We start from the raw sequence: 24,634 nt of genomic DNA on the forward strand, positions 1-24,634 counted from the left end.
TAGTAAGTGAACAGGTTTAAAGGGCCATGCTGGACTTAAAAAGGAGATGGTCTAATACTGGGACAGTGGAGACATTCTGGGTTGGACTTGTGCCACAGAAACACAGTCTATCATATTTTTCCAGCATGTCACCATACATGTTTTATACTTCAATAAAGATGGTACAGCTTGATGGGGACTAAGGAACTTCAAATTCTGTTTCCTCAAAAGGAAGCAGACTTATCTTACTAGGGAATAAGACTATTCAGTTGTTCTGGAAGTCATTAGAAGGAAGAATAAATTCTGAAATCTTGTTTTGAAACAAGGAGTGACCAAAAGCTCTTGGAATCTCTTTTCTTCCTCCTCTGTTTCCCTCCTTGTTTCCCCTTGTGGGTTTGTTTGGTTTGGTTTGGGTTTCATTTTCTGGGTTGGTTTTTTTTGGATTTTTTGTGGGGTATTTTTTTGTTTCTTTTGGTTTTTTGGGGTTTTTGTTGTGAGGTTTAGGGGGTTTTTTGGTTTTTGGTATTGCGGGGCTTTTTGTGTTAGTGACAAGACAATTCAAGCATCACTGCATCAAGTAGCATTTGTGAAAATGGTCAGTGATTTGCTTTTCAGGGGGAAATAAGGAATGCCTAGTTAAATACATACAATACATCATAAAAACATGATCATTAGACTCAAAAATTTAATTTGGGCTTGATTACATATTTTGTGAGCCATGGCTGGGGAGAGTACGTGTATTAACTTTATGGCTTCTGTCTTGCCAAACAACTTTGAAAGAGTTCTAGTTGGTTACCTAAATTCTGCTACTTTCATAATACGGAACATTTTAAAACTACAGCTCATTAATTAAAATAATATTACAAAATAATTCTACATTGCAGTATTTGAAGTTTAAACTAAAATATATTTGTCCCATAATATTTTTGTATTTCAGTCACCCAGGTTTCAGTAGCAATGGTTTCTAGTATTTATTGTGGAAAAGTACTTTTTCCCCATTCTTACAGAAAATTATTGCATCTAAGGAGCATATTTAATTGATCTCTAGTATTTTAATTCATTGCAAGAAATGACCTATTATAAATGGTTTTCTTATTGGAAATATAATTAATTGAAATAGGTTTATGAATACTTAGGTATTTTACTATTAAAAAAAAGTATTATGAGAATTACTATGAGAATGATGTTTAACCAGGAGCTCTGGAGCACTGTGTGATTGCTTGAACGAACGGCATTTGCTTCTGGTTGGCAGCTTTTCTGTATTTTTAAAACTAGTCTATTATGTTGTACAATTACTGAATTCCATCTGCTAGTGTTTAGGAGATCCCCATCCCTCTTGCTCAGTGGTGATTTCTTATGACAGTAACATGAACTTCTTCCATTCTATACTGTTACTCATCAATGACCTGCAGAACTAACAGGATCACCTCACTTGCAGAAAGTCATCTCAAGGTTTTGCTGTATTATGCCATCACCATTCTGGTTTATTTTGAAAATCAGAGTGGAAGCTTTTTAATTTGAGGAACTGTGTGTGGATAAAACTGTCATGTTGTCATGTGTTTAAATTATTTCCATGGTGTCCCAAGCAGTTGAGCATATTCTACCTATACATTAGTGTTTAACTATATAAATCTATGAAAACATCCAGAAAATAGAATGGCCACCATGTTTGTAGGTAAACCCTTTACTACAATCAGATCATTCTTGGTGTTATTTTTACTTTTTTGAAGTGATCAAATGCTATGACATGTTTCTATAAGAGATCTACCCTCATTTGTTATTTGTCTACTGTTTTAATTTCTGAAATAAGCATGCATTGCCTGAAGTTAGCCTAGTAGGTGATTTTTCTCTTTTTCTTTTTATACATAAATGAAAGAGAGCTCTAGTGTAAAATTTGAAATTGATCAACTAAGTCTACTTACAGACTTCTTCCCTCTCCTTTCTCTGGGAGAAGACATTTCCCACATACTAATATAATTGAAGATTATTGGCCAGAACACAATTGTAACTTGATGTGCTGATAAATTATCTCACTTCTGATAAACAGTTAATTAAAAGATTCAGAATAATTTTAAATTAAAGGCACAAGTAATACAGCCTGGATTCTATACTCTCTTGTCACTTGAAGGGGCTTCTTTCTATATATCCTTTCCATTTCCTTATCTTTACAATGTTAGATATAATCTGCATGTTTTGCAGCACAATTTCTGCAGGTTTTTTAAGAGTGTTTTTTTGAGTCTAAAATACCCAATTTTTCAAAATTACAGCTAAAAAAAAAGAGAACGTAGGGGTGTGCTTGTTTTTAGTACAGGAATTGTTAAGCAGTGGAAAAATAAGAAAAATTGGCAGCCGTTTCAAGTCCTGGTTTTGAAATGCCAAATAGCAACGATGTCTGCTTAGTCTTCCCAGTGTGAACAGAGAAAGTTTTGTTAGGCTTAACTCCTTTAGTGAAAGAAGAAGAGAAAAATTGAATGTCCTAATTTAGAAACTCCAACTTCAAACCTGATCTTTAAATTTGACAGCCGTACTTTGTGCAAGAACCAGTTTCTGCTCTGTTTGTACTCCTGATCTTTTGTACTATCCTCGCAATTTTCCTTACATTTAAACTCAATTTTCAAAGTTGCTTGATTTTATTTACATGGTAGGTAAAAACAGACTCTTAGCAAAAAGAAGAACAAAAAAACCCCCATCTTTTAATTGTAAAATGGGTACATGAAAACTAGGCTTTGGTTAGTAGTGGGACATCACAGAGCCAGAAACCTAAAGTTGTTTGAAAGGCACCTAAAGCACTGTCTTATACACCTTATTATAAAATTATTTTAAATTTCTGGTTTTGATCATTTGTGATGAGAGTCTCTTCTGTATACCACACAATTTTAAAAACAAAGCCCTTATTACATTTGTTTAATTGTCAACATCCAGATAAAATGAATATTTCATGCCACTTCATGCCTGGTCCCTGTAATCCCATCCTGGGAGACAAGTTTTTGCCAGACTGTTGAAGTCTCTACCAGTTTGGTTATTAGGTAGTTTACACTGACTATTTAGAATATATTTACATCAGAAAATCTTGTCATCAAAAAATTCTTATGCTCATGATGCTTCCATATTAGTTGGGTTTGGTTCACCACATTTTACCCAATAAATAAATCCTCAACCAAAATTATATGCCTTTTTGGAATTCCAAGTACTTCCACTGGGACTAAAAGCCAGACAAAATTTTGGCAGTTCTGAGGTGCTGAAGACTGGTTTCTACTGCATAATCTATTGGTGCACTTTCCAGCAATATCATAGGGAAACAATGCTAATCTTAAAATCTTAAATTACAAGGCAGGTTTTGCCATCTTGAAGATACTTTCTGCTTCAAAAAAAACAGACTCGTGGAGTGTATCTTTAGAATATTCCTAAGCAGCCCACTTTACTAACTCCTCTCTCAGCGTCTCAGTAGGAACCTTTCTTCTTATGCTAGATTTAACTATGAATTATTATAATTCCTTTGGGTAATATCTTAGTGATATTGGAAATGTTCCAATTTTGACACTTAGTAATACAAGAAAAAAGGTTCTGAAATCCTTTAAGATAAATACATAATCAGTCTATTTAGAAAGTATAAAACATTGATGGGACTGGAATTTACTTTTCATTATTATAAAATGTCACTGCTAGAATTTGTCTCAGAAACATGCATGCTGCCCAAAACACTCTCTTAAAAGAAATTTCAGAGATTATTCTTTACAGGTGAAGGTAAGATAAAGAAGGTAGATGAAAGATTAGTCTGAAATGGTGAAATACAAAAAAGACTTTTTAAGAAAGATTTTATAAACCTGCTTTAGACGTTATGACACTTTTAGTCTGCTATAAAACCTGTTTTATATTGGTATTACATGGTTTTCATCAGCACATAGACCAACTGTAGACAAGACTAGTGAACCACTGGCTTCAACAAGAACTTGAGGAAAATTGGGAACTCTTCCTCTATTGGCTTGCAAACTGTTCTGTGGCTGTGGCTCTTTTAACACTGCTTGATTTTTGCATGTTCTTTCTTGAGATATTTATTAAGAAAAAAACTGGGAAGAAGTGTCACTCTCCTTCTGTCCTTTTGCTATTTGATGGGTTACTTTTCGTAAGGGGGAAGAGAAGGCTTGTGGAAGCAATGAACATTTACTCTAAAATGTTCTTTTCCTACAGAGGTATGACTGCCAAAGTCTTAGATTTGAGCAGGGAAAAATAAGTTACATACTTGGGTTAAAAAAAAAAAGCCAACCAACAAAAATATATGACATATTCAAAGGGATCTACTATATACAGTTTTCTCATTGAGAAAATAAAGAATTATGAAAGAAGCAAATATTTTTGTAAGTTTCCATGTGAATCAAATGATACTGAATAGAGTTTTATATGTTCTTTTAAGAACTGTATCAGTGTAAACTTTCTGCAAAATCATGCCAGCATACCCAAATTTCAGAATATAAAAAGTTTAAAAAATTCAGATATATGTATCTGGGGGTGTCTTATCTTGCAAAATATACACCCAGATTTGTAATATGTGATGTGGAGGAACTTATATTCTAATTCTAGGTCCAATGTTAGAATTGGGATATCTTAGCTTTAAGCAGATGAATATCAGGAAGCATATGTAGACAAATAGTGTTTTCTTGTTAGCATTCAGAGCGAATGATGCTTCATCAGAAATGTACAGAAAGGAAACAAAGTTTGTATGAAAAGAGGTAATACAAACCTGAGAAGACTTTAGTGCCAGGGCCATAGGAACTGCTGAATTGTAGAGCATTTTGCTCTGGCAGTAAAGGGAATCTAACTTTGTGGAACTTCACCCCAGGACAAGTTAAGTGCAAATCAAGTCGTTCATGTTCATGAAACATAGTTTTTGTGGAGAAGTTTCAAGTTCTGTTGATGGACATCTTAGATTCTTAATATTAGAATTTACTTTTCAGTTCAAAAGTGCTGCCATTTTCAGGTTTGTTTTTTTGTTTGTTTGTTTTCAGAAAGCCTAACAAGAACAATTAGATTTTTTTTATTTCCTAAAACCATAGCAGTTTTATTTCCTAAAACCATAGTCTAAATTAACTAGACTTTTCAAAATACGAAGAGAGATTCCCTGAGTTGAGACCTTAATATAGCTCAGAGACTGTCCGTTCCAGTCTGTGCTGCTTCCTGCACGGCTAGTAGCCAACCTTTGTAATTAAATACTTTCATCTGATCATGCTGGGGTTTCTTAGGCCGTGAAGGAAGGATGAGAACGCAAATAGGAATATTAGAAACGAGTGAAGAAGTATTTATTTAGAGTCTGAGCATCCTAAAACAGTCTGCCCAGGCAGCCACTAGATGGCACTTAAGCATTTTTGAATGGACAGCAAGGCACTTGTAAATCAGTCCCGGGCGGTCCTGCAGACACCCTACGGAGGCATTTATATTTTTTTTTCCCCAGTCAAAGGGGTGGCTTTCTGCTAATTGATAAATTAGCCTTTAAAATGTGCATACACTTGCGCTGTTTAATCTAATCAAGATTTAGCAATCCGAGCATCTCTCAAAGCAGACCCTCCAACCTCTCAACCCCCCGAAATGTTAAGTATTTAGAAAGCTCTGTTCTGTCACTGTTAAGTTGTTTTGTTTGTTTGTTTTAAACCAGTGAAAGGAAAACATTTGGTTTGGTCTACCAGCCTTCTGGATGACTATCTTTGAAGTGATAATTGAAAAATTTTACTGCTGAATTACCATCACTTAAATAAAGAGGTCAATTTTCTGTTGAAGATGAAATTTGTTTCTTCAACCACAATCTTGAACCCACTTTTTATTTAGTTCTGATGAGGCAGAATTTTTAAAAAATTAAAAGGATCAAAGTGTGTTGTGCGTTATTAATTGTCACACATATAGAATATAAATCACAGACTACATATTTAAATGAAAATAAAGGAGTATAGAATATCATGCCTGTGTGGTAGAAAAATGAAAGCAGTTAATTCTTAGAACAAATGTTAGTATTTTGTATTATATCCAGACTTCACAATACTTGGATTGACTTCTTTTATTTTGCTTGAAGGCAGCGTTTGCCTCCTTAAAGGAAACAATAAGTTTTATTATTTTAAGTGGAGCAAAAATAACACATTTTTGCACTCTTCCTCCTGGTCGTGGTGAGACGAAAATTTGTTTTTTCTAATGTGCGTTCTTCATGTTAATGTCAAGATGAAGTTTTACTTCTGCGCTCATTTATGTTTCAAAGGCTCTTTATTCAGTTTTTCCTCTTTTCTTGAGACAGCCATATATCATAGATCTGAAACACATAAAAATCCTAACAGAGTTCAGGGCTGAGTAGACATTAGGAGGTCATGATGTACAAACCCTTTTCCACCAACACCGTCCTCCATGCCACGCCAGGCTAGTTTAGATGTTTGGTGTTTTTTCTCAGGACTTTGCTCATCTCTGAGTATGGGTATGAGATAATGATAATATGTATTTCCTGCTTTGCCTAGTCAGTGGTAAAATGTTAAGTCTTGCTCTGTTTCTGATGCCTTGTTTTGATAACAGCTAAAAGAGATGAAAATGTGCTGTAAAAGTCTGTATTTCCTGTGAGTTACTCCTAATTCAAGTACTGTGTCCTTTCAGGCATTGATTAAAATTCTCAGGAAACTGTGGGTCAAGTTCTTGTGATTCATCTTGTTTCACAGCTTCTTCATCACAGACTTTTATAAGAAAGTGTATTAATAATAATAATAACCATAATAGTAATAAAAATATACATTTTTCATCCTTTAATCATAATGGATATTCTCCTTCTTCCATTTTGACTATGCTTTATACTTAGACAAAGACAGGTTTTTTTGTCATTTTAGTTACAAATTCCTGGAAATTTAGCACCAACCTCAGGGTTTGGGCAATAATTGATGGGGGAAAAAGGAGAATGAGAGTAAAACTGAGAAAATAATTTATTTTAACAAGAATTACTCGGCAATACTTTAAAGCCTTGTCTATAGTGGGAGAGACTTTCACTTCTTGAAAAAGGAGAACTAAAGGATAGGGACTCTATAGAAAAATTACCTCTTTTCTGTCTGTGTGTGATTCTAAGCATTAATATGTTTCTTCTCTTGCCTTTTACAGTGAGTTTCTTGTAAAATAATATCAGAGTACTGTAAGTTCCCTGAGGGAGCAGTGAATAGAAATGCATGATATAGTTATATACTAATTGACAATTCTGTTTAAATTGCTTACTCTCTTTTCCTCTGACTCCTCACTAGTTTTGCTCATGAAAATAGATAAATTGAGGTAGTGCTCATGCCATCTATACATTTCTGGTTAGAGCAAAATATATGAGCTGTGTTCATTAATTGTTAAAATATCATTTTTTTTCTTAAATTCTCTAAATCAGAAATCCTATTTCAGAGGAAAATCTGTAAACTCCCTTTATACCAAAATATGATTTATACTGGAAGTTCCATTATTTACATATGAAATTTCTCTCATCTTTTGGAGAGCAGTGAAAACAGATTTTGCACGTTCAATGGTAGCATCCTATACTTGGATTATATAGAATATTTTTGTTACTATAGTATTTACTTTTCAAGCTTTTTGAAAAAGAATTCCACAGAAATTGAAGAGAACAAGTGAAGAAATTACATGAAATACAGGAAAGCAGTTTGGAAAAGTGTATATATGTATGTCTGTGTATTATGTGTACATATGAGTATGTTAAAGAAAGCATCTTGTGACATTCCTAGCAGGACATCTCATTTGGCAAGTGGACTTTACCTATTTGAGAGACCTCATCCAGTCAAAAGTGAGAACTCTTTCAAGTTCTTATATTTTGCTTGGCATTAAGTATCAGGTGCTACCTTTTAGTGGTGTAGATCCTGAGATTTTCCGCAGAACCCTGTATGCAGAGGAGAGATAAGAAATATTTTTCTTAGTAAGAATAAATATTACTTTAACTTAGAAATAACCTAAATAATTTAAAAACAAAACAAAATAAATAACCATGATATACTGCCAAACCTGCATGAGAACTTAAAAATAAGGCTGAGAATAATTTTTGCTCTTTGGATACAAGATAAACCAGTTACTCTATCTTCTACTTACACTTAGATCAAAAGATAGTTATCATTAGGTTTTCCATCTTAAGTTGGTATAAATAAAAGCAGTAAAATCACTTTTTTTCCTTTTCTGTTTTTTGAATACCTATTTTTCTTATATTTATTCTTTAGAGAACAAATCCAAAACTATTCATAAAAACTAACTCACATATTCCAGAATGTGTAATTGCTCTTTGTTATGATTATTCAACTTTTTCAACATTTCAACAATTTGCTTTTTGAAATGTCCATGATACCAAAATAATTTTACTTAACCTCTTAATACCTAAAGATCATTTTTGATTCCTTGATTTTGATTGACTTTTTTTAAGGCTCTTTCACTCAGACCGATACAGCTTTGTTTTTAATATAGCTTTCATGCCTTTAAAGAATTAAAGAAGATGACAGACTTTCAGGCCCCTGCCTTCAGCATGTTTATGGATACATTTGTGAAGGCTCTCATTCCATTTCCCCAGACCTTTTCTGTCGTGAGTAGTAGGCTCATGCTTCAGGGTATCTACAAAGATTTATTCTTACTGTGGATATTTTTTTGCTTCTTATTCCCTGCTGGAAGCCTAAAACAAAAGCAACATGTGAACCTCCCATTTGGTTGTCTGGCTGAACTCTTGGATAAAAAGGGCAAGTACTGTGTAGAAGTATACTCTGGACAGTTGCTTATCAGGATGTGGCAAAGTCACCTGGAAAATCATTAGCTTTTTTGATCTCCCTTACTAGAGATTAAAGGCATTAAATTTAAACTATTTATGTTCACATTTTAGCTCATAGAATCCTTATTGTTATTTCTAACATAAAAGCTTACAGTTTTTGCATATAAAGAGCACAGATACAATAATAGAATTAGTTTGCACAGTGATTGCTTTACAGGTTGCTGGTCAGTTTCAAGGTGAATTGAAAATCAGGGAAAGGTCTGGTGTGAAAAAGTTTAACACCTTTCTCTAATATGTCAATGGAGTAATGCTCATGGTATGCCAGATTTTGTGTTTTAACAGAATGAGATGAATTGTTGCCTTGGCCTGGATACACAGGAAAACTAACCAAACACTTTAGATTCATAGTTGAAATACTTTAGAACAAACACAGGTGATAGAAGAAAAGAACCAATTCATCATGTCATAGGCATTTCAATAAGCAATTTAATATTGAGGAGAAAATAAATCCAGACAGTTTTTATCCCAACTTTTAAGGAAATATGTGACTTTTAAGGTACCTGTTGCTTATAGACTGCTGACATAAGTGGCTAGGTTTTAGTTATCTCTTCATCTTCAGTAGCAGTCTCTTTGCAATCCACAGCACAAAAAATAAAAGACGCCAGAAACAGGTAAAATAAGGTTATATTAAAATTAACAAAGTTCAACTTTTCTTTCAATACCCAGTCTCATTTACATACTTGTTTTACACTGGATAAGTGACGGAACAGTTAAACAAATTTCTGAGCTAAATTAAGCTATGTGTACGGGTAAACCCTTTTTGAAGTGTTATTTATTGCTGTATTGCTTCATGCCTCTCTAATAATGAATTTTATCTAGGCCAGGACAGAAACCTTCAAGACTTGAGAGGGACTTTCTGATAGGTTTTTCAGCCTGGACAATCAGAACATTGCTCATGGCATATGGAACATGTACAGCCTGTTTGAGAAATGCTGGGTACTGTTCTAAAACCATACACTTCTCAGTGTATTTTTTTTCTGCTCATTCATTCATACTCAAGGCACCAGGATAAAGCAAGGGTTAAGCTTCCACAAGCTTATTTTTTGAAGGTTTAGAGTAATATTATGTAAGACTACAGTAATTAAACTTGACTCCTGTGCATCTCCTAGGGTGGTCAGTGGTTCTGTCAGATTTTATTTTACCTTGTCTTGTCTGTTGTCTACAAAAATTCTTTTGAGGTTTCTATTGTAGTAAAACTTGGGGATAACCTAAGGTTATTTTCCAACTAAGTTCAGAGTTACACCTTAAAGAGAGAAAACTCTTTCAATTTTTGATGTATCTCAAGTTGATTATTTGTTAAAGTGGGTACTGTAAAGAACTGAGATCTTATCCTCTGAAATACACTTAGCTCAGGGATAAGGAATTCAAACTGTTCAGGAACAGAAACTTCAAGAAACTAAGCTCTTTTTCCTCTGGCTTCCAGCTTTCCAAGTTGGCATTTGCAATGCGTGCATCCTTCTTCAAAGGTGTATGTTCCCTGTTGATTCTGTGATCGTTTATTTGAACTATTTGAATTTCAATAATTATTGAAATTATTCAAATTATTTCAATAATCATTGATTTCTGCATGTAATGGTTTGGGGTTGTCACACATGATAGGTTTTTACAAAACCACTTGGTTGATTAGACATGTCTCAGCTCTTTAGGATAGGAAGAGCTACACAGGCCATTGCCAGCATAGTGCAGGGTGGTGTAATCCATCTGTTGCAATGTGTCACAGAGTGGGAGAGTGGCTCACACCCACCACGTAAGTTTTATGACTTCAGGCAGGACAATGCACTGCACTGTTTTTGTTTCAGGGCTTGCTCATTCATTGCTGTACTGGGAAGCTCTGCATCATGTTTCCTTGTGGTTGTAGGAAGAAACATGGACTATTGTGAAAATGTCTACCCTTGTCCCCGTATGTGCAACTTCAGAATAGTAAAAGCTTCCCTCAAAAGGCTTTAATCAGGTAGTCTGAGGAAGAAACTAATATCCAATACTAATTCTACTCCTTCGGCAGTTCTCCCTGATGCTATTGGCAAGTTTGCCAAATTTTGACTCAACTTCTACTCCTGTAAAAATAACATGCTGCAATGGGCCTTGAGATTAAGTGAAATGTGAGAATTAATTAGATGGATGCTATTTTGTTTGAATGCAAATCAAGTCTCCACCAGTACTTCTCATTTGCCAATTACTGTAGCACTAAAAATGCCTGTTAAATGTTGTGTCTCCTTTTCTTAAGGTTGATCTGCAGTTGCAAGAAGTAGCTTTGAAAATGAGACAGCTTTAAAGAGAGAAACCTGAATAGAGATCACATTTCTCTGACTGAATTAAATTCTTACTGTGGCTCTACTTTGTGCCATTCGGTGAGCGTGCGCGTTCAAAAATGTTTCACTTCGCGTAGAAAAGAGGCATTTATTAACAGAACAGTTGGAAAGAGCATCCTTCCAAGTAACTGTGCACTGCTAATACCACCAAGTGCTCCCAGGCACACTTACTAGAAGACCTGAGGGGTCTTATTTTGCCATCTTAATCCTGTTTAACTATATGCTTCTATTTCCTGTGTGTTCTTGCAACTAGGTAGCAGCATAGACTCTGATTCGTGAATTGTGATGTAGAGAAACTAAAAGGTCAAGTTTTTGGCAAAAAAAAAAAAAATCAAAGCAAATATAATCTTATCATCTAAATACAAATGCCATTCAGAGAGGAAATTTCATTACACTAAGTGACAAGTTGCTGAAAATTATCAAACTGCTGATGCAACTTTTTGACTTGCAAGAGTATAAGGTATTAACTTCTAAAACTAAACTGTAATATGTCTTTATTTTTCAAATATCCCAAAATTGCTATTAAGAACTGTCATTATGTTTATTAAAAAAAAAAAAGATACATTATGGCTGTTCATAAAGCATATAAGTGAATGAAAGCAGAGATAGATAGATATAAACAAATACATAATACAGACACCCATATACATGTGTCTATATATACGTATAGACTAGGGCTGACTTTCACCGATGTGGGTTTTTTCTGCCTGGAAATTTAGTTATAGAAGGGTCTATAGGTTTCAGTCACTCATCTGAGAAACTAGGTTGTCAACTCTGTAGCAGGAGGTAGCTGAAATCTGATCTTTTACATGTTTGAAGATCCTGGACATGTTCTATCCATTTAGATCAGCTTTATGCTGGACATCTGATGTGCACACGTGGAAACATGACAAGATTGGAATGAATTGTATGAAATGTACATGTGCAGATCCAAGTGTACAACATTTAGCCAGTAAGGCAAATATTCCCAGATCTGTATACAAACAATCCTAGCAGTGCAACCCAAAGAGGACATCGGTCCCAGACTGAGCATCCAACTCATTGCACATGGAACATGTACAGCCTGTTTGGGAAATGCTGGGCACTGTTCTATAGCCATACATCTCTGAAATGTTTTTTCCTGCTCACTCTTTCATAGTCAAGCCACCAGGATAAAGCAAGGGTTAAGCTTCCACCTTTCTTTCTTTCTTTACAGAAAGAAGACTGTTCCACAGTACCTGGGTCCTGGGTAAGAACTCTAGGCAAGACAGAGTTTCCTCATATCTCTTTTAAACCCCATAGGTTTCTGCTGTGGAATTGTCCCCTGGATTGAAAATGAAACTTCTTTTCATTATGTGTGCATTTTTAGTCTCAGTCTTCTGATCCTTGTCAACAGCTTTTGACCATCTTTTACATGTATGAAAAATTAAGTAGACTCTTGCTTAGTCTCTAAGAAAATTGTAGAATTTTCATTTCTGATTGGATTTATATAGTTTTTATTTCCTTCTTTGTTGAGGATAGTGGAAGCATTCTGTGACTTACAGTTGTTTGATAAGCCCTCTCAGATCTAGAGGTAGACTTTAAACTAGGGCAAAGGCAAAAATCCAATTAAACTACTCTGAGGGCACCTTAAAAGTCTAAATGAAAAATATCTCTGTCTAAAATAATTAATGAAACACATAAATGCAGGGGCCATGTTTTGTTTTGCTTTTGGTTTCTTTGGTTTTTAGACCAAATAAATGTAAGTATATCACATCCTCTGGATAAATATCTCTTCATTCACATCAAAGTCTTGTTTGTTCATACTAATGCTGTTTCTATGAAAACCTGGGTATGTTGGTGATTGTTAGGTAAAATAAGATAGAAAATCACCAGCTTGTTTGAAATGTCGTATCTCAAGGACAGCAGAAACACTGCTTCTTAGGGCATGGGCTAAACAGTTCCTTTAATGCATCAGTATATTTTCATTTCTTGTCTGAATTGCTAATTCATCTCACTGGATTGCCCATTTTTAAAAAACTTTAAAAAACAGTTCTTCTCTTGAAAGAAATTTCATTATCCTCAGGGTAAATTGTCTTGGAGAACAGTGAATTCTAGGTTTTTCCTGCAGCTAACATAGAATTTCAGTATTCAAGAATTACTTCTTTTTCTTGTTAGAAGTTGAATCCAATCTCCAGAGTAAAAGAGTTTTTAAAACAGGCAACTGTTCTGAGATCAGCCATCATTAAGGCAAATCTCTTCAGAGCCACTGAATATTGTGCTTAATCCTGTTGGGTGCAGTTTGTTTATGGCAGAAATGAATTTGCCGTATCTCTTATAAAATCCTTGCTGGAGTGTTCTTACAGTGTAAAGTGGGAGCTTAGGAGAATTACAGTCTGGGGAAACTGTATTTGATCTCAGCTGAAAACTGGTGTGTGGCCTTAATAATCCTAGCAACACATTTCCTTTGATAGTATTGCCTTTTGAACAACTGATAGGCCTTATGGTATTTGCAGGTGACTGCTAGGGGGATAAGAGCAGAAGAGAGAAAGGGATAAACAATATTGGATTCCTCCTTTATTAAGAATTTTTTCAATAAAACTGTTGCTGCTACGAAGTATTGAGTTATTAAAGGAAACTGGATGGACTGAAGCACCATGAGTAATTTGTAATGGAAATGTCTTTCTCAGCCTTTTTCCGTTCTTATTATACTCTATGTTAATGTAACTCTGTTCACTGTTCATTTTTTCATGTTCCTTTCTCTGTTTTACTTTTTTTTTCAACCTGTGGTAGGGAGACCTAGTTGAAATACATAACTTTTGGTTCAAACTGCTGTTCCAGAAAGTTCAAACAATCTAAGAGATTGTAAGTTTTTTGATAATGGTACTTCAAAATCAAACAATAATTTGTTTAAATGTACTAGTTGCTGTTTAACTTCTGGGATTACTTTAAGACAACTAAGAAATTCTAAGATAAATAAGAAATTGAATTTTTGTGTCTGAAAACCAATCCTGTGCAGAAACATTTTTTTAAAGTATTAATGAATATAATATTTTATTAATAATCCCCAGCTGGGGAATTTTTAACTCCATTTTCCAGAAAAAAAAATTACTTTTAAATGCTTCATGTGTCAAAAAATGAGAAAAAACATTTTTCTGAAACAAATCAAGGCAATTGGTATATCAAGTATTGTATGTTTATTTGTAGGGTTCTTTACAAAATCTTTAATCTGAATATTTGAAATATTTCCTATTAAGTAAGCCTATGGTCTCGCCTGAGATGCATATGATTTTACAAAAGGGAATAAAGAGGCACTAAACAAGTTTGACTGTAACCACTCATGAAAGCTGTTGCATGAACAATTTAATTCAACTAAATACTTGAAGTGCTGGCTAATATTTCAAATTGAAAGAGAGAACAAAAGTACTAAAAATTAAATGCATGCAACTAGAAAATAATTTCTTTATTAGAAAATTTTTTGTTGTAAAGTCATGTCTATCTCCTGTTCATCAATCCTGAATAAGCACAAATGGCTATTTTTGGACAAGGTTGCTTCTATTGGTAGGTTTGGATGAAAGCACATATCCATTAAATTCAGTACAGTTTATTACTGGTATTTCTGTAAAAATGTAGGAATTAGTGTGCCTTTAAGGTTAATGGTTCCTCGACTCAAGTCTACAGCAAGCAGGATCAGATACTTCAGAGAGATAAGAAATGTGTAATCTGTCTAATACAGATCAACCATTCTGGGAAGAAATCTTTCCTACCACAGTCTGTCACTTGGCAGAGGAGTCATAAATTTGGGGTAGGAGGAAAGTTCTCCCTTAGTTTTGTCTTGCTTCTTTTCTTCCCTAGTCATGCTGGCTGGAGAAAAGCATAACTATTCTGTCCTGAGATTTAGCTGTTTTCCAAAAGAGAGCATTTGTAGTGTTCTGCATTCCTGATCTGTGCTGTATCATTAAGGTATATACTGAAATGCAGCTGTCAATACTATGTTCAGTCTGTTATGCATGGTGCATCCCTTTGAAGAAACACTTAACATTTTTCCAATTAACAGAATTAAAGTAATGCTGAGCCCTCCCACCACCATGTCCGCATATCCATGTGTAGGCAAATGCTTGCAGTACTTGTGCTCAGTGGTTGGTTGTTTTCTTGGTCAGGATATTTGCAGGGAGGGAGGAGTTACTACTGATTTTTGGTTTTGACAGGTATAATCACAGTCTAAAATATGCTTGTAGTGATGAAGGTAGTGTAATACTGAAGCAAGTAATTTTCCTAAACTGTCTACTTCCAATTAAAATGTAGCTAGCCAAAATTATTCCTCACTTTTTAAAGCCTTAAAATAACTAGTTTGTTTTGGAACCTCTCGAATACCAGTATTCTTGATCTAATATTCTTGATCTAAATTCAATGTTGTATATAGTGATAAATGTTATTCTCTTTTGTGCTTATTATTTGTTTTCTTTGAAAGGATGATTTTGAGGTGAAATCTGAGGAGCGTGCCAGTGTCATCCAACAACTTGAGCAGACTATTGAGGATCTGAGGACAAAAATTGCAGAACTAGAGAAACAGTTCCCTGCTGCAGAGGTACAGACTGCTGGGAGGGAGCAGGAAAATGAGCACACACACGCAGACTCTGGGGAACTCAGCAGTGTGACTCTTCAAAGGAATGAAGAGGAGACCACACCCAGGACTGTGTCACAGGCGAGATCTGTACAAACGTCACCAACAGAGGATTATTTAACACATACAATGCCTTCAGCTAGTGCACTGCCACAGCCACCCCCACCACCACACTTAGAAGGGGGCAAAAGTTCAGTGCCAGATCTAGAACTACAGCCCACATTCTGTTCTGAAATTTCCTTAGTTCTGTCACCGAAGCTAATCTCAGTGCCACTGGATGCAAGCCAATCAGTACCGAGTATACCACAGTCGCCTCTTCCAAGACCCAAAGTTGATTCGTCCCTTGCATTTGAAGGAGAGACTGAAACGTCAGTTTCCCATCAGCCTCTAAGTACTGTAGATGTAACTTGTAGCGAACATCCCCCTTCTTTGCCCCTGGAGCCCACATGTAGCATTCCCCCATCACTGCCAGCAACCGAACAGGCTGCCCCCCTGCCTGGAGCACATGGCCATTCCTTTGTTACTCCAATGTCTATGGCAGGAGTACCACCGCCACCACCCCCACCTGCCTCAGGACTCCCTTCTTCTACTGTTTCAGCAGTGCCACACCTGGACCACTCTTTCCCAGGTGCCATGATGTCACCTCTCCCTCCTCCTCCACATTTGCCAAGTGGGGAGATACCGATGCTGCCTCCAGCTCCTCCCCTCCCATGTCCTGGATTCCCTCCACCACCTCTACCACCACCTTTGCCTGGTGCAGGAGTCCCATCTCCTCTGCCTGGTTGGGGTATCCCACCTCCCCCTCCACCACCACCTTTACCTGGAGCTGGTGTCCCTCCTCCACCTCCTCCTCCACCTGGCCTGGGATTGCCACCCCCAGCACCACCACTTCCTGGAGCAGGACTGCCACCACCTCCCCCACCTCTGCCCGGAGCGGGCATTCCACCCACTCCTCCACCGCCACCACCTCTGCCTGGTGCAGGTGTACCCCCTCCTCCACCCCTGCCTGGTATAGGTGTTCCCCCTCCACCACCTCTGCCTGGTGCAGGTGTGCCTCCTCCACCTCCTCCACCGCCTCTGCCTGGTGCAGGTGTGCCCCCTCCACCTCCTCCACCACCTCTGCCTGGTGCAGGTGTGCCTCCTCCACCTCCTCCACCTCCTCTGCCTGGTGCAGGTGTGCCCCCTCCACCTCCTCTGCCTGGTGTAGCTGTGCCCCCTCCACCTCCTCCACCACCTCTGCCTGGTGTAGGTGTGCCCCCTCCACCACCCCCTCCTCTGCCTGGGTTGGGGATGCCTCCTCCGGCCCCACCACCATTGCCTGGAAGTGCACCACCCCTCCCAGCATCAGTCCAGGGCACCACTTACCCAGCAGTCCCACAGGGCTGTGGTTTTCTTCCTCCTCCATTACCATCTGGTTTATTTGCAATGGGGATGAATCAGGAGAAAGGGAGCAGGAAACATGTGATAGAGCCTTCTCGGCCAATGAAGCCTCTTTACTGGACAAGAATTCAGCTTCACAGTAAAAGGTAAGTCACAGAGTTGTGTAGAGAGTGGTGGTTTTGCTTTGTGGCTGTCTTGATAGTATTGTTTGTTATTTGCAAAAGTCTTTACTGCTAGGTAGGTGTCTGAGAGGATGTCGGGGCAAACAAGACTTTATATTTAGTTGGATACATAAATAGGGTACCCCTTTTCTTTAAAGTGAGCAAAAGTTATTTGCACATGGAAGTTCTTTGATGGTAGCGTTTTCAGTGTCCTTTGGGGTTACATTTCACATTTTGATCAGAGATCCAGGCGTGACTATGTGCCACCAGGTGTTCTGTGAAATGTTTTTCAAAATGTCATATTTGAGATTCCCCTCAAATTTCAAAGTAACATCTATCTCTGGAGCAGCTTGTAAGTTTTGGCAGTGTCTTCCTTCTAATGAAGGTATGCTGAATGCATTCTATCCTTCTCTTTCCTTTCTTCAGTGACCTAGAAATAATTTTTTTTTCCACCTTGTACACTCTGCAGACACAGATTCAATCTGCAATTTATTTGCATAAAGCAATTCTGATAGCCCTTACTTTGACATGACTGGGTTTCAGTTGTTGATATTTTTTGAGGTTTTTGTTTGTAAAAGATCATTACGGTCATGAGAAAAAGTTTCCTTATAAATATTTTCCTTTATGTCTCTGAGTAGTAATTATAAAACCCATCTGCTGTTATTTAATGATGAATTTATTCTTTCTTTTCAAATTCTTGCCACTGTCACACAGGTTGTCTGTAAATAACTATTTCTACTTCTCTTCCTGTCCATGTCTGTATGTTTTATAGCCTATATACAGCCTCTTTCTATTCCTATGCATGTAGAGTGGGTGAATATAAATAAGCCTGACTATATCATTCATGTGTGAACACAGAAGAAAACCCAGAAGTATAAGGGAGAATCAATGGTAGTTCTTATCAAAATGCTGCTAGTAGAATTTAGGCAACAACTTTTAAATTGCTGCTATTTTATTTTTTAATTCCTCCATTTATGACCTTATTTAGTTTGACATTGCCCTACATAGGTCTTTTGCTTAACTTTAGAGATTCTAGTGCTTCACTTGTGTGGGAAAAAATTGAAGAGCCTTCCATAGATTATCATGAGTTTGAAGAACTGTTTTCTAAAACAGCTGTTAAAGAGAGGAAGAAACCCATTTCGGACACCATTACAAAAACAAAGACTAAACAAGTGAGTACTCATTTAATTTTGGATCTTTTCTAGGCTGTTTTTTACATAAAGACAGATTTTTGCATGCAGCTGAGATGAATTATGCCTTGTGTGGAATTCTTACCATATATATATACACACACTACAGAAAAATAAGAAAAGGAGAGAATGTAGAATGGATTTCAAAGCTGTACATGTTAAAGACTGAAGATTTCTTTTTTCATAAATTACTTCTCAAGTATGTATTTTCTTAAAGATATCTTTGCTTTATCCACTTTAACAAAAATAATACCAAAATAATTAGGTGCATATATGACGCTTTGAAATTGACTGCAGATGTGCAAGGAGTAGTATATATATTATTCTGATTAATTTTATACATTAAATAATGAGTTGCACGTGAAGTACCATGACTTCAGAGAAAAATTATGCTTCAAATCTAAGTCCTAGTGTTATACCAATCAGAGTGGTTCTAAGTTTGTGTTGTGTTTATGTATATAAAGAATATGAAATTTATATAGACAACAAATGACAAGCACAGCTGGGAAAAATCCAGTATTAATCAAACAGGTTTCTTGAGACAGAATGGTGTTCAATATAATAAAAATGGGAAGCATACTTTAAAATGTAGAAGTTTAAACCCCTGAGTAAAAGAATTGAATCTGAATGTTTACATGACTATTTGGCTGTAATCCCCTTGGTATCTGTGTAAAAATCAAATTGTGGTGGTATGCTAAGTAATTTTCAATTAAACTTTTGGATCACAGAGGGGATGGTCTTATGTAGGATCCTAAAAAGCAGTTAAAATTCTTGTTTTATCTTGGTTTCATATTCCTCTACTCAATTCAAAGCTAGGCAGTTCTTTCCATCATCTTTTGACATGCAGGTTAATGTTGTACAAGACTTTTTTCCACATTGGATATGCAGTGGGACTCTTCAAAATATCTATTCACTAGACTTTATATCTGAATATGACCTGTTAGTTCTCCACCACTTAGTTCTGGAGATGTTGCCCCCATATACACATTGTGGTCAGCAATATAAATGCACATGTCCTTTACTGTGCTGACAACCTGCTGCAGGCAACAGAACTGGTAAAAAGTTAGGATAATTATCCCAAGGTGTTGGATAAAACCTTTCTCTGGATGGATGGGAAGGACAGTGCAAACACATGTCCCACTGTGCTGCACTAGGCTGTACTAACTGGGATGGGAGGAAATGTAAGGTTCTGCTGCTGTCTTGCTGCCCTGCACTAAATGTTCAAAGTGCAAGATTTTTGCTCCTCCTTCCTCCTTCTAGAAAAAGCCCTTTTTAATGGTTATTCTTAGCTTAATTACTATCATAGTTGTTTAAGTAAAACAAAAGAATGCAAAGTGATGTTGTTGGTCCCTGCATATTTCATAAGATTTGGTGATGAAAATCTCTCAACAGAGTAGAAAGCATGACTGCTTACTTCTCGAACATAAACAGAGCTTAAAGACAGTGATTATGAATAAATATTAGATGTGCATTTTAATGCTAAATGTTTCTTTTTCTTGCAATGCCAAAAATTTAGATGTCTTTTCAGTAAATTAAAAAAAATGTAGGTAAAGCTAAATTGAGTAATTGTTCTTAACTTCTTTGTAAAGAGAATTTTTTTCTGACAGAAGTTTCCACACAGAAGTTTAAGGCAATCAAAGTAATTGCTGTCATTTAGGACAAACAGTCCTGTGGGCCACCTTAATTCCGAGAAGAGAATCCTCTGTTTCTTTTCCTCTGATAACGAAACAAATGTACTGCTCTCCAAAATAGAGAGAAATTGCTTAATAGAGAAGTCTGGCTTGTTGAATTGAAGTATCTGGGGAGAAAAGATTGACCAAACAGATAATCATAGGCTTTTATCAGAGCTATGAGAGCTATCCTTTATTGCAGATGTCAAGGTTAAATATTCGTGCAAGAATCCAGTTAGGGCTTTTCAGAGTACTGCCATGAGACAACTGAAATAGAACAGCTTCACAAATATATTCTACGTACACCCTCTCAGCAATTTGGAATGCAGGACTTCATTTTTAGAATTCTCTTCATTTATACTGCAGTAAACACTTGGATAATGAAGTCCATCCATGTTTAGGAGAAGAAACAGTTCCTTGGGGAAAGAATGGCTGTAATTCCACAAGTATGTTTTTTACAGGGAGCACCAAGTGCTGTCTAAGTGGTTATGGACTTACATGGCTTCTTTGATAGTTACGGGGGTTGTAAAGATCTTACAAATGGTGTTTCTGTAGTGATTTTTACAGGGACATGTTATGCAAAGCAGATGTGTTTTGTCACCTGTTGAGCTATGAAGAAGCACTGTAGAGCACAGAACCAGGACCCTCACTCTGCTGCTTTTCAGAAACACTCTTGTCTGGCAATTGGTTTTGCTCCTTGTGTTGATGTGCAGGGTCTGCTGAGTGAATGTATTGCTTAGATGGATTGGATGTAAAGTACTGGCCACACTGGTAACAGTAGTCATGAAAAAATGTACAGATAACTTTCAAACATATAAAGTATTTGGTACTCTGTATAAACATATGATTTTAATAAAACTCTTTTTATTGTAAGCTAAAATAAAAATGGATTTACAGAGAAGGCCGCATGGCAGGAGGGAGAATTCTAGCTAATCTGTAGAAAGATTTGATAGGTTTGGGTTTTAGTGCGTGAAAGATTAATGTTTTCGAAGTAAAATGCTGTTCTGCACACAAGACTTTTTATTCTCTAAGCCATAGAGCGTATGTATATGTTTGTTGTGTATGTATACAGATACGCATTATATAATTATTTCTGAATAGCGAGCCCTTTCTAAGTGGTAAAATTACTATCATTCTGGGTTGTTTAGGTTTTTTTTTTTTTTTTAAATGAGTGTGTTAATTTCACCCTACACAACTATTGTTGTAATTGTTGTAATTGTTTTCTCAGCATGATCATCTGCAAGTAATACAATATAAATCTATAACACTTCTAAAAAAAATCAGTATCACACCTAGAATTGAATGAAGGCCACATTAAAATCCATTCCAGAACTTTAAAGAAAGAGAAAGAATGAAGTGTTAATATTTATTTGTGAATGCAGCTGATTTTATTCTTACCGTCTCTTTATTTGGTGCTATGGCAAAAACTGTGATTTATTTTGCTCTGTTAATGCATATATATCAAATTCTCAGCTGCTGTAAATGTGTGCAGGCTCACTCAATGAGAATGCCAACTAAATCTTCAAAGAAAGTCCTTTATAGGCCGTATTGTAGGTGGAGCTGCCATTGCTACCTATTAAAGTGGTCTGACTTTCATTATAAGTCCCTGTTATAACTTTGCCAAAATTTAGCTCTTTAGACTGCAAGTTTTTTTAGGTTGTGTTTTTTCCCCCAATTTGTGTATTTTGACAAAGTTATGAAAGGAAACAAAGTCTGGTTTTGCTCATGTCCACATAGTTTCATAGACTTGAATTATGGAGAAATTTATTACATATATATTTTTAGTTGCATAGAGGGTTTCTTAAATTTTGACATTCTACAGATTATAGGTCTGTTCCTGTTGCTTAGGAGGGACTTCAGGTATAATCCTGAAGATTTTTTTCTGACTTTTTACTGGTAGTTTGGAAAACAGGAGCCAAGAGGAGTGATGCAAAGGAAGATTAAGAAAATTAACTGGGGAAGGAGTGAAGAACAGAGGAGATCTGACAGCTGAAAATACAGAGTATATTAGCTGTGATTCTGTGTCACCTCTTACTCTGTCTAAAGTAATTTCCCTCAGAAACTTTTTGTGAGACTGAGGTGTCCTTGACCTGGATCATCCTTTCACCAAATTGTCAATCTCATCAAACCTGTGGTGTTTGATGCAAGCACAAGGTAAAACTCACTCTTGTGTCTTGTTCAGCCGTGCCATGTAGTTACAATACTAGTTTTGCTTACAAGCCTGGGTAGTTTTTTCCATAGAACCCTTTCCATAGCTAGTGTGGACTGTGTGGAATGAGCACAGTCCATAATGATTACTTACTAATTTAAACTGCTCCCTGTGTCAAAAATTGCTTTATAGCAGTTGTTGCAGCACTTAAAACCCATGTAATTAGTAAAGCAGGAAGAATATACCTCATGATTAAGGATAGACATACTCAAGAATGATGGTAAGTGCAATATTAAGAGTATACTTCATGGCAAACATTGGCCAGCATACATTGAATGGGTTCCGTGGGAAAATGGTACGTAATCAGAAAATCTTGATACCACTGTCAGCACAATAAGGATGTAGAATGCACTGAGCTGACATGCATAGATTACTTTCCTAACTTTTGAACAGTCATTTTAGAAACTTTACTGATAATCCTCTAACTCTACTTTTGGAAAATATTATACAAGTAATATGATGCAATGCAATACAATAAAATGCAATGAACTTTTCAATCACAGACCAGTTGTTTATAATCTATCATGTAAATGAAAAAAAGTTAAATATTTTCTCAAGTGGAAATTCCACTATTAATCTATTGAAGTTAAAATTTTAAACACTGTTTCCACCCCAGAATATAAATAGTAGGTTACTAAAATTTCATTTGGTTTCAAAAGCCTTAGGCGCATAAAAGATGTCAATAAAACAGTTTAGATAATGATTTCAGGATATTTGAATTTTTAAGTTGGACGCAAAGAAGCTGTAGTAAGAGAATACTTCTAGAAATAAAATGCCACTCCTGTCCTTAGAGTTAGAACGTTATTCTTATTTTCCAGTAAGGAACATTTTACTATTGCTCAACCTCCTGTTGAGGAATACAATGCTTATCTAACTTAACTAGTTTCTAACTAAATTTAAGCAATCTAGGTATTTTTTTCACCTAATGATAGAAATGATGAATATTACTGGGGCAGCAATCTCTTGGTGAAATATTATTCCTACAGTAATTGTTTTATGATGTTAATTTCAAGCAGGGCCCTTTTAGTGATAAAACAGCACAAAAAGGAATGAACTGTTTCTCATCTACATTGGTAAAAACTTTATGAATGAAATAACACAACACAGTAATAGAGAAAATGTATGAAAAGTAAATATTATGTTTTATCGCTACCCTCAAGCATAAAGTTTCAGACATGGCTGCTTGGCTTCACTAATTTGCATAACATGTTAACAACTTGCCTCTAAACTAGTATGAGAAAGAGAAAGATACAGATTATGAAAATCTTCAGTGGGGAAAGAACCCAGCTAATTTCCAGAGGGGATTTTCAGTTTTGGTTAGGATAGGAGACAGAGAGATGCCGAAAATTATGCTTTGTTATTGATGCTCTGTGAGTTCAGTTAAATCATTATGTGCCATCAGCATGGATATATTGTTAGACAGCCACGACTGGGTGTTGGTTTTGGGAGATCAGGGGTTTTTATGTAGGTATTAAGGAAAAGTTTTTGATCTCCTATTATACTAAAGTGACCTGACTACTTGAAGTAGTCCCGGTTTCCACTCTCACAATTGCCATTACTAGCCAGAAGTTACTTCCGGATTTGCCTTTTAAAAAAAGGCAAACAAAAGGTTAACTAAAACCCATGACACACACAAAAACCCCCACCTGTAAAACAGTATATTACTGTTATAAGAAGGATACATGGGAAAGATATGATGGGTCCACTTCTGTGATCGCCCATTTTACACTTCAAATATACTTGAGTCTGCAGAAAAGACTTCTTGTCACAGCACCTGGTGAGAAGGTAACTGCATTACTGCCCTGATCCTGTCTCTTAACATTTTATTGGAACTTTGTTGTTTCCTCCTCTTCCCTGCCACATGTATGAGCAATAGGCCTTTGTAAAGTAGAGTTTCCTGCATGTGACTTCATGTAATGTACAGTAGTTTTTCTTAACCAGTGAGAACTTTGGGATAATTTTTCTAAGCGCTGGCAGTCAAAATCAGAAACAGAAAGCAAGAATCATTGAAAAATTCCATGCATTAACTAAATATTATTCTGGGGAAAGGCAATCTTCATATTTTTTGCTTCAGGGTTCTCATCAAACATGTGTCTTGCATTACCTTTCACTAAGTATCTCTTTGACTGTTTTTGCTTGTGTTAAATAATCAGGAAAAAATTTGGCATGTAGTTTGTTTACTGCTCAATGAGGACCACTCAACAATTAGAAAGTTTGTCCTAGACTTCAGGCTGCAGATAATATCTCTAGCTTCCTTTTTATTTATTTTTTTAAAATTTGTTTAAAGCAGAGTTCCAGAATCCAGACTAAAAAGGAGCTGTGTATTGTGTCTGAGGCTTTAGATC

The 24,634-nt window shown here is 36.1% G+C and overlaps 1 protein-coding gene across 1 annotated transcript in view; it reads left to right on the forward strand.

Moving 5' to 3' along the window:
• Window positions 1-24,634, forward strand: part of FMN2 (formin 2) — a gene marked incomplete at both ends in the record, with an annotated part of 150,867 nt that overhangs the window by 35,556 nt on the left and 90,677 nt on the right. Inside the window, 3 exons of the mRNA XM_082302427.1 lie at window positions 12,293-12,325; window positions 15,527-17,205; window positions 18,248-18,392. Of these exons, the coding sequence (XP_082158553.1) occupies window positions 12,293-12,325; window positions 15,527-17,205; window positions 18,248-18,392 (1,857 nt within the window). The remainder of the gene's footprint in view (window positions 1-12,292; window positions 12,326-15,526; window positions 17,206-18,247; window positions 18,393-24,634) is intronic.

This window comes from Coloeus monedula, assembly GCF_965178545.1.
Source record: "Coloeus monedula genome assembly, chromosome: 2".
In the NCBI taxonomy this organism is placed as follows: domain Eukaryota; kingdom Metazoa; phylum Chordata; class Aves; order Passeriformes; family Corvidae; genus Coloeus; species Coloeus monedula.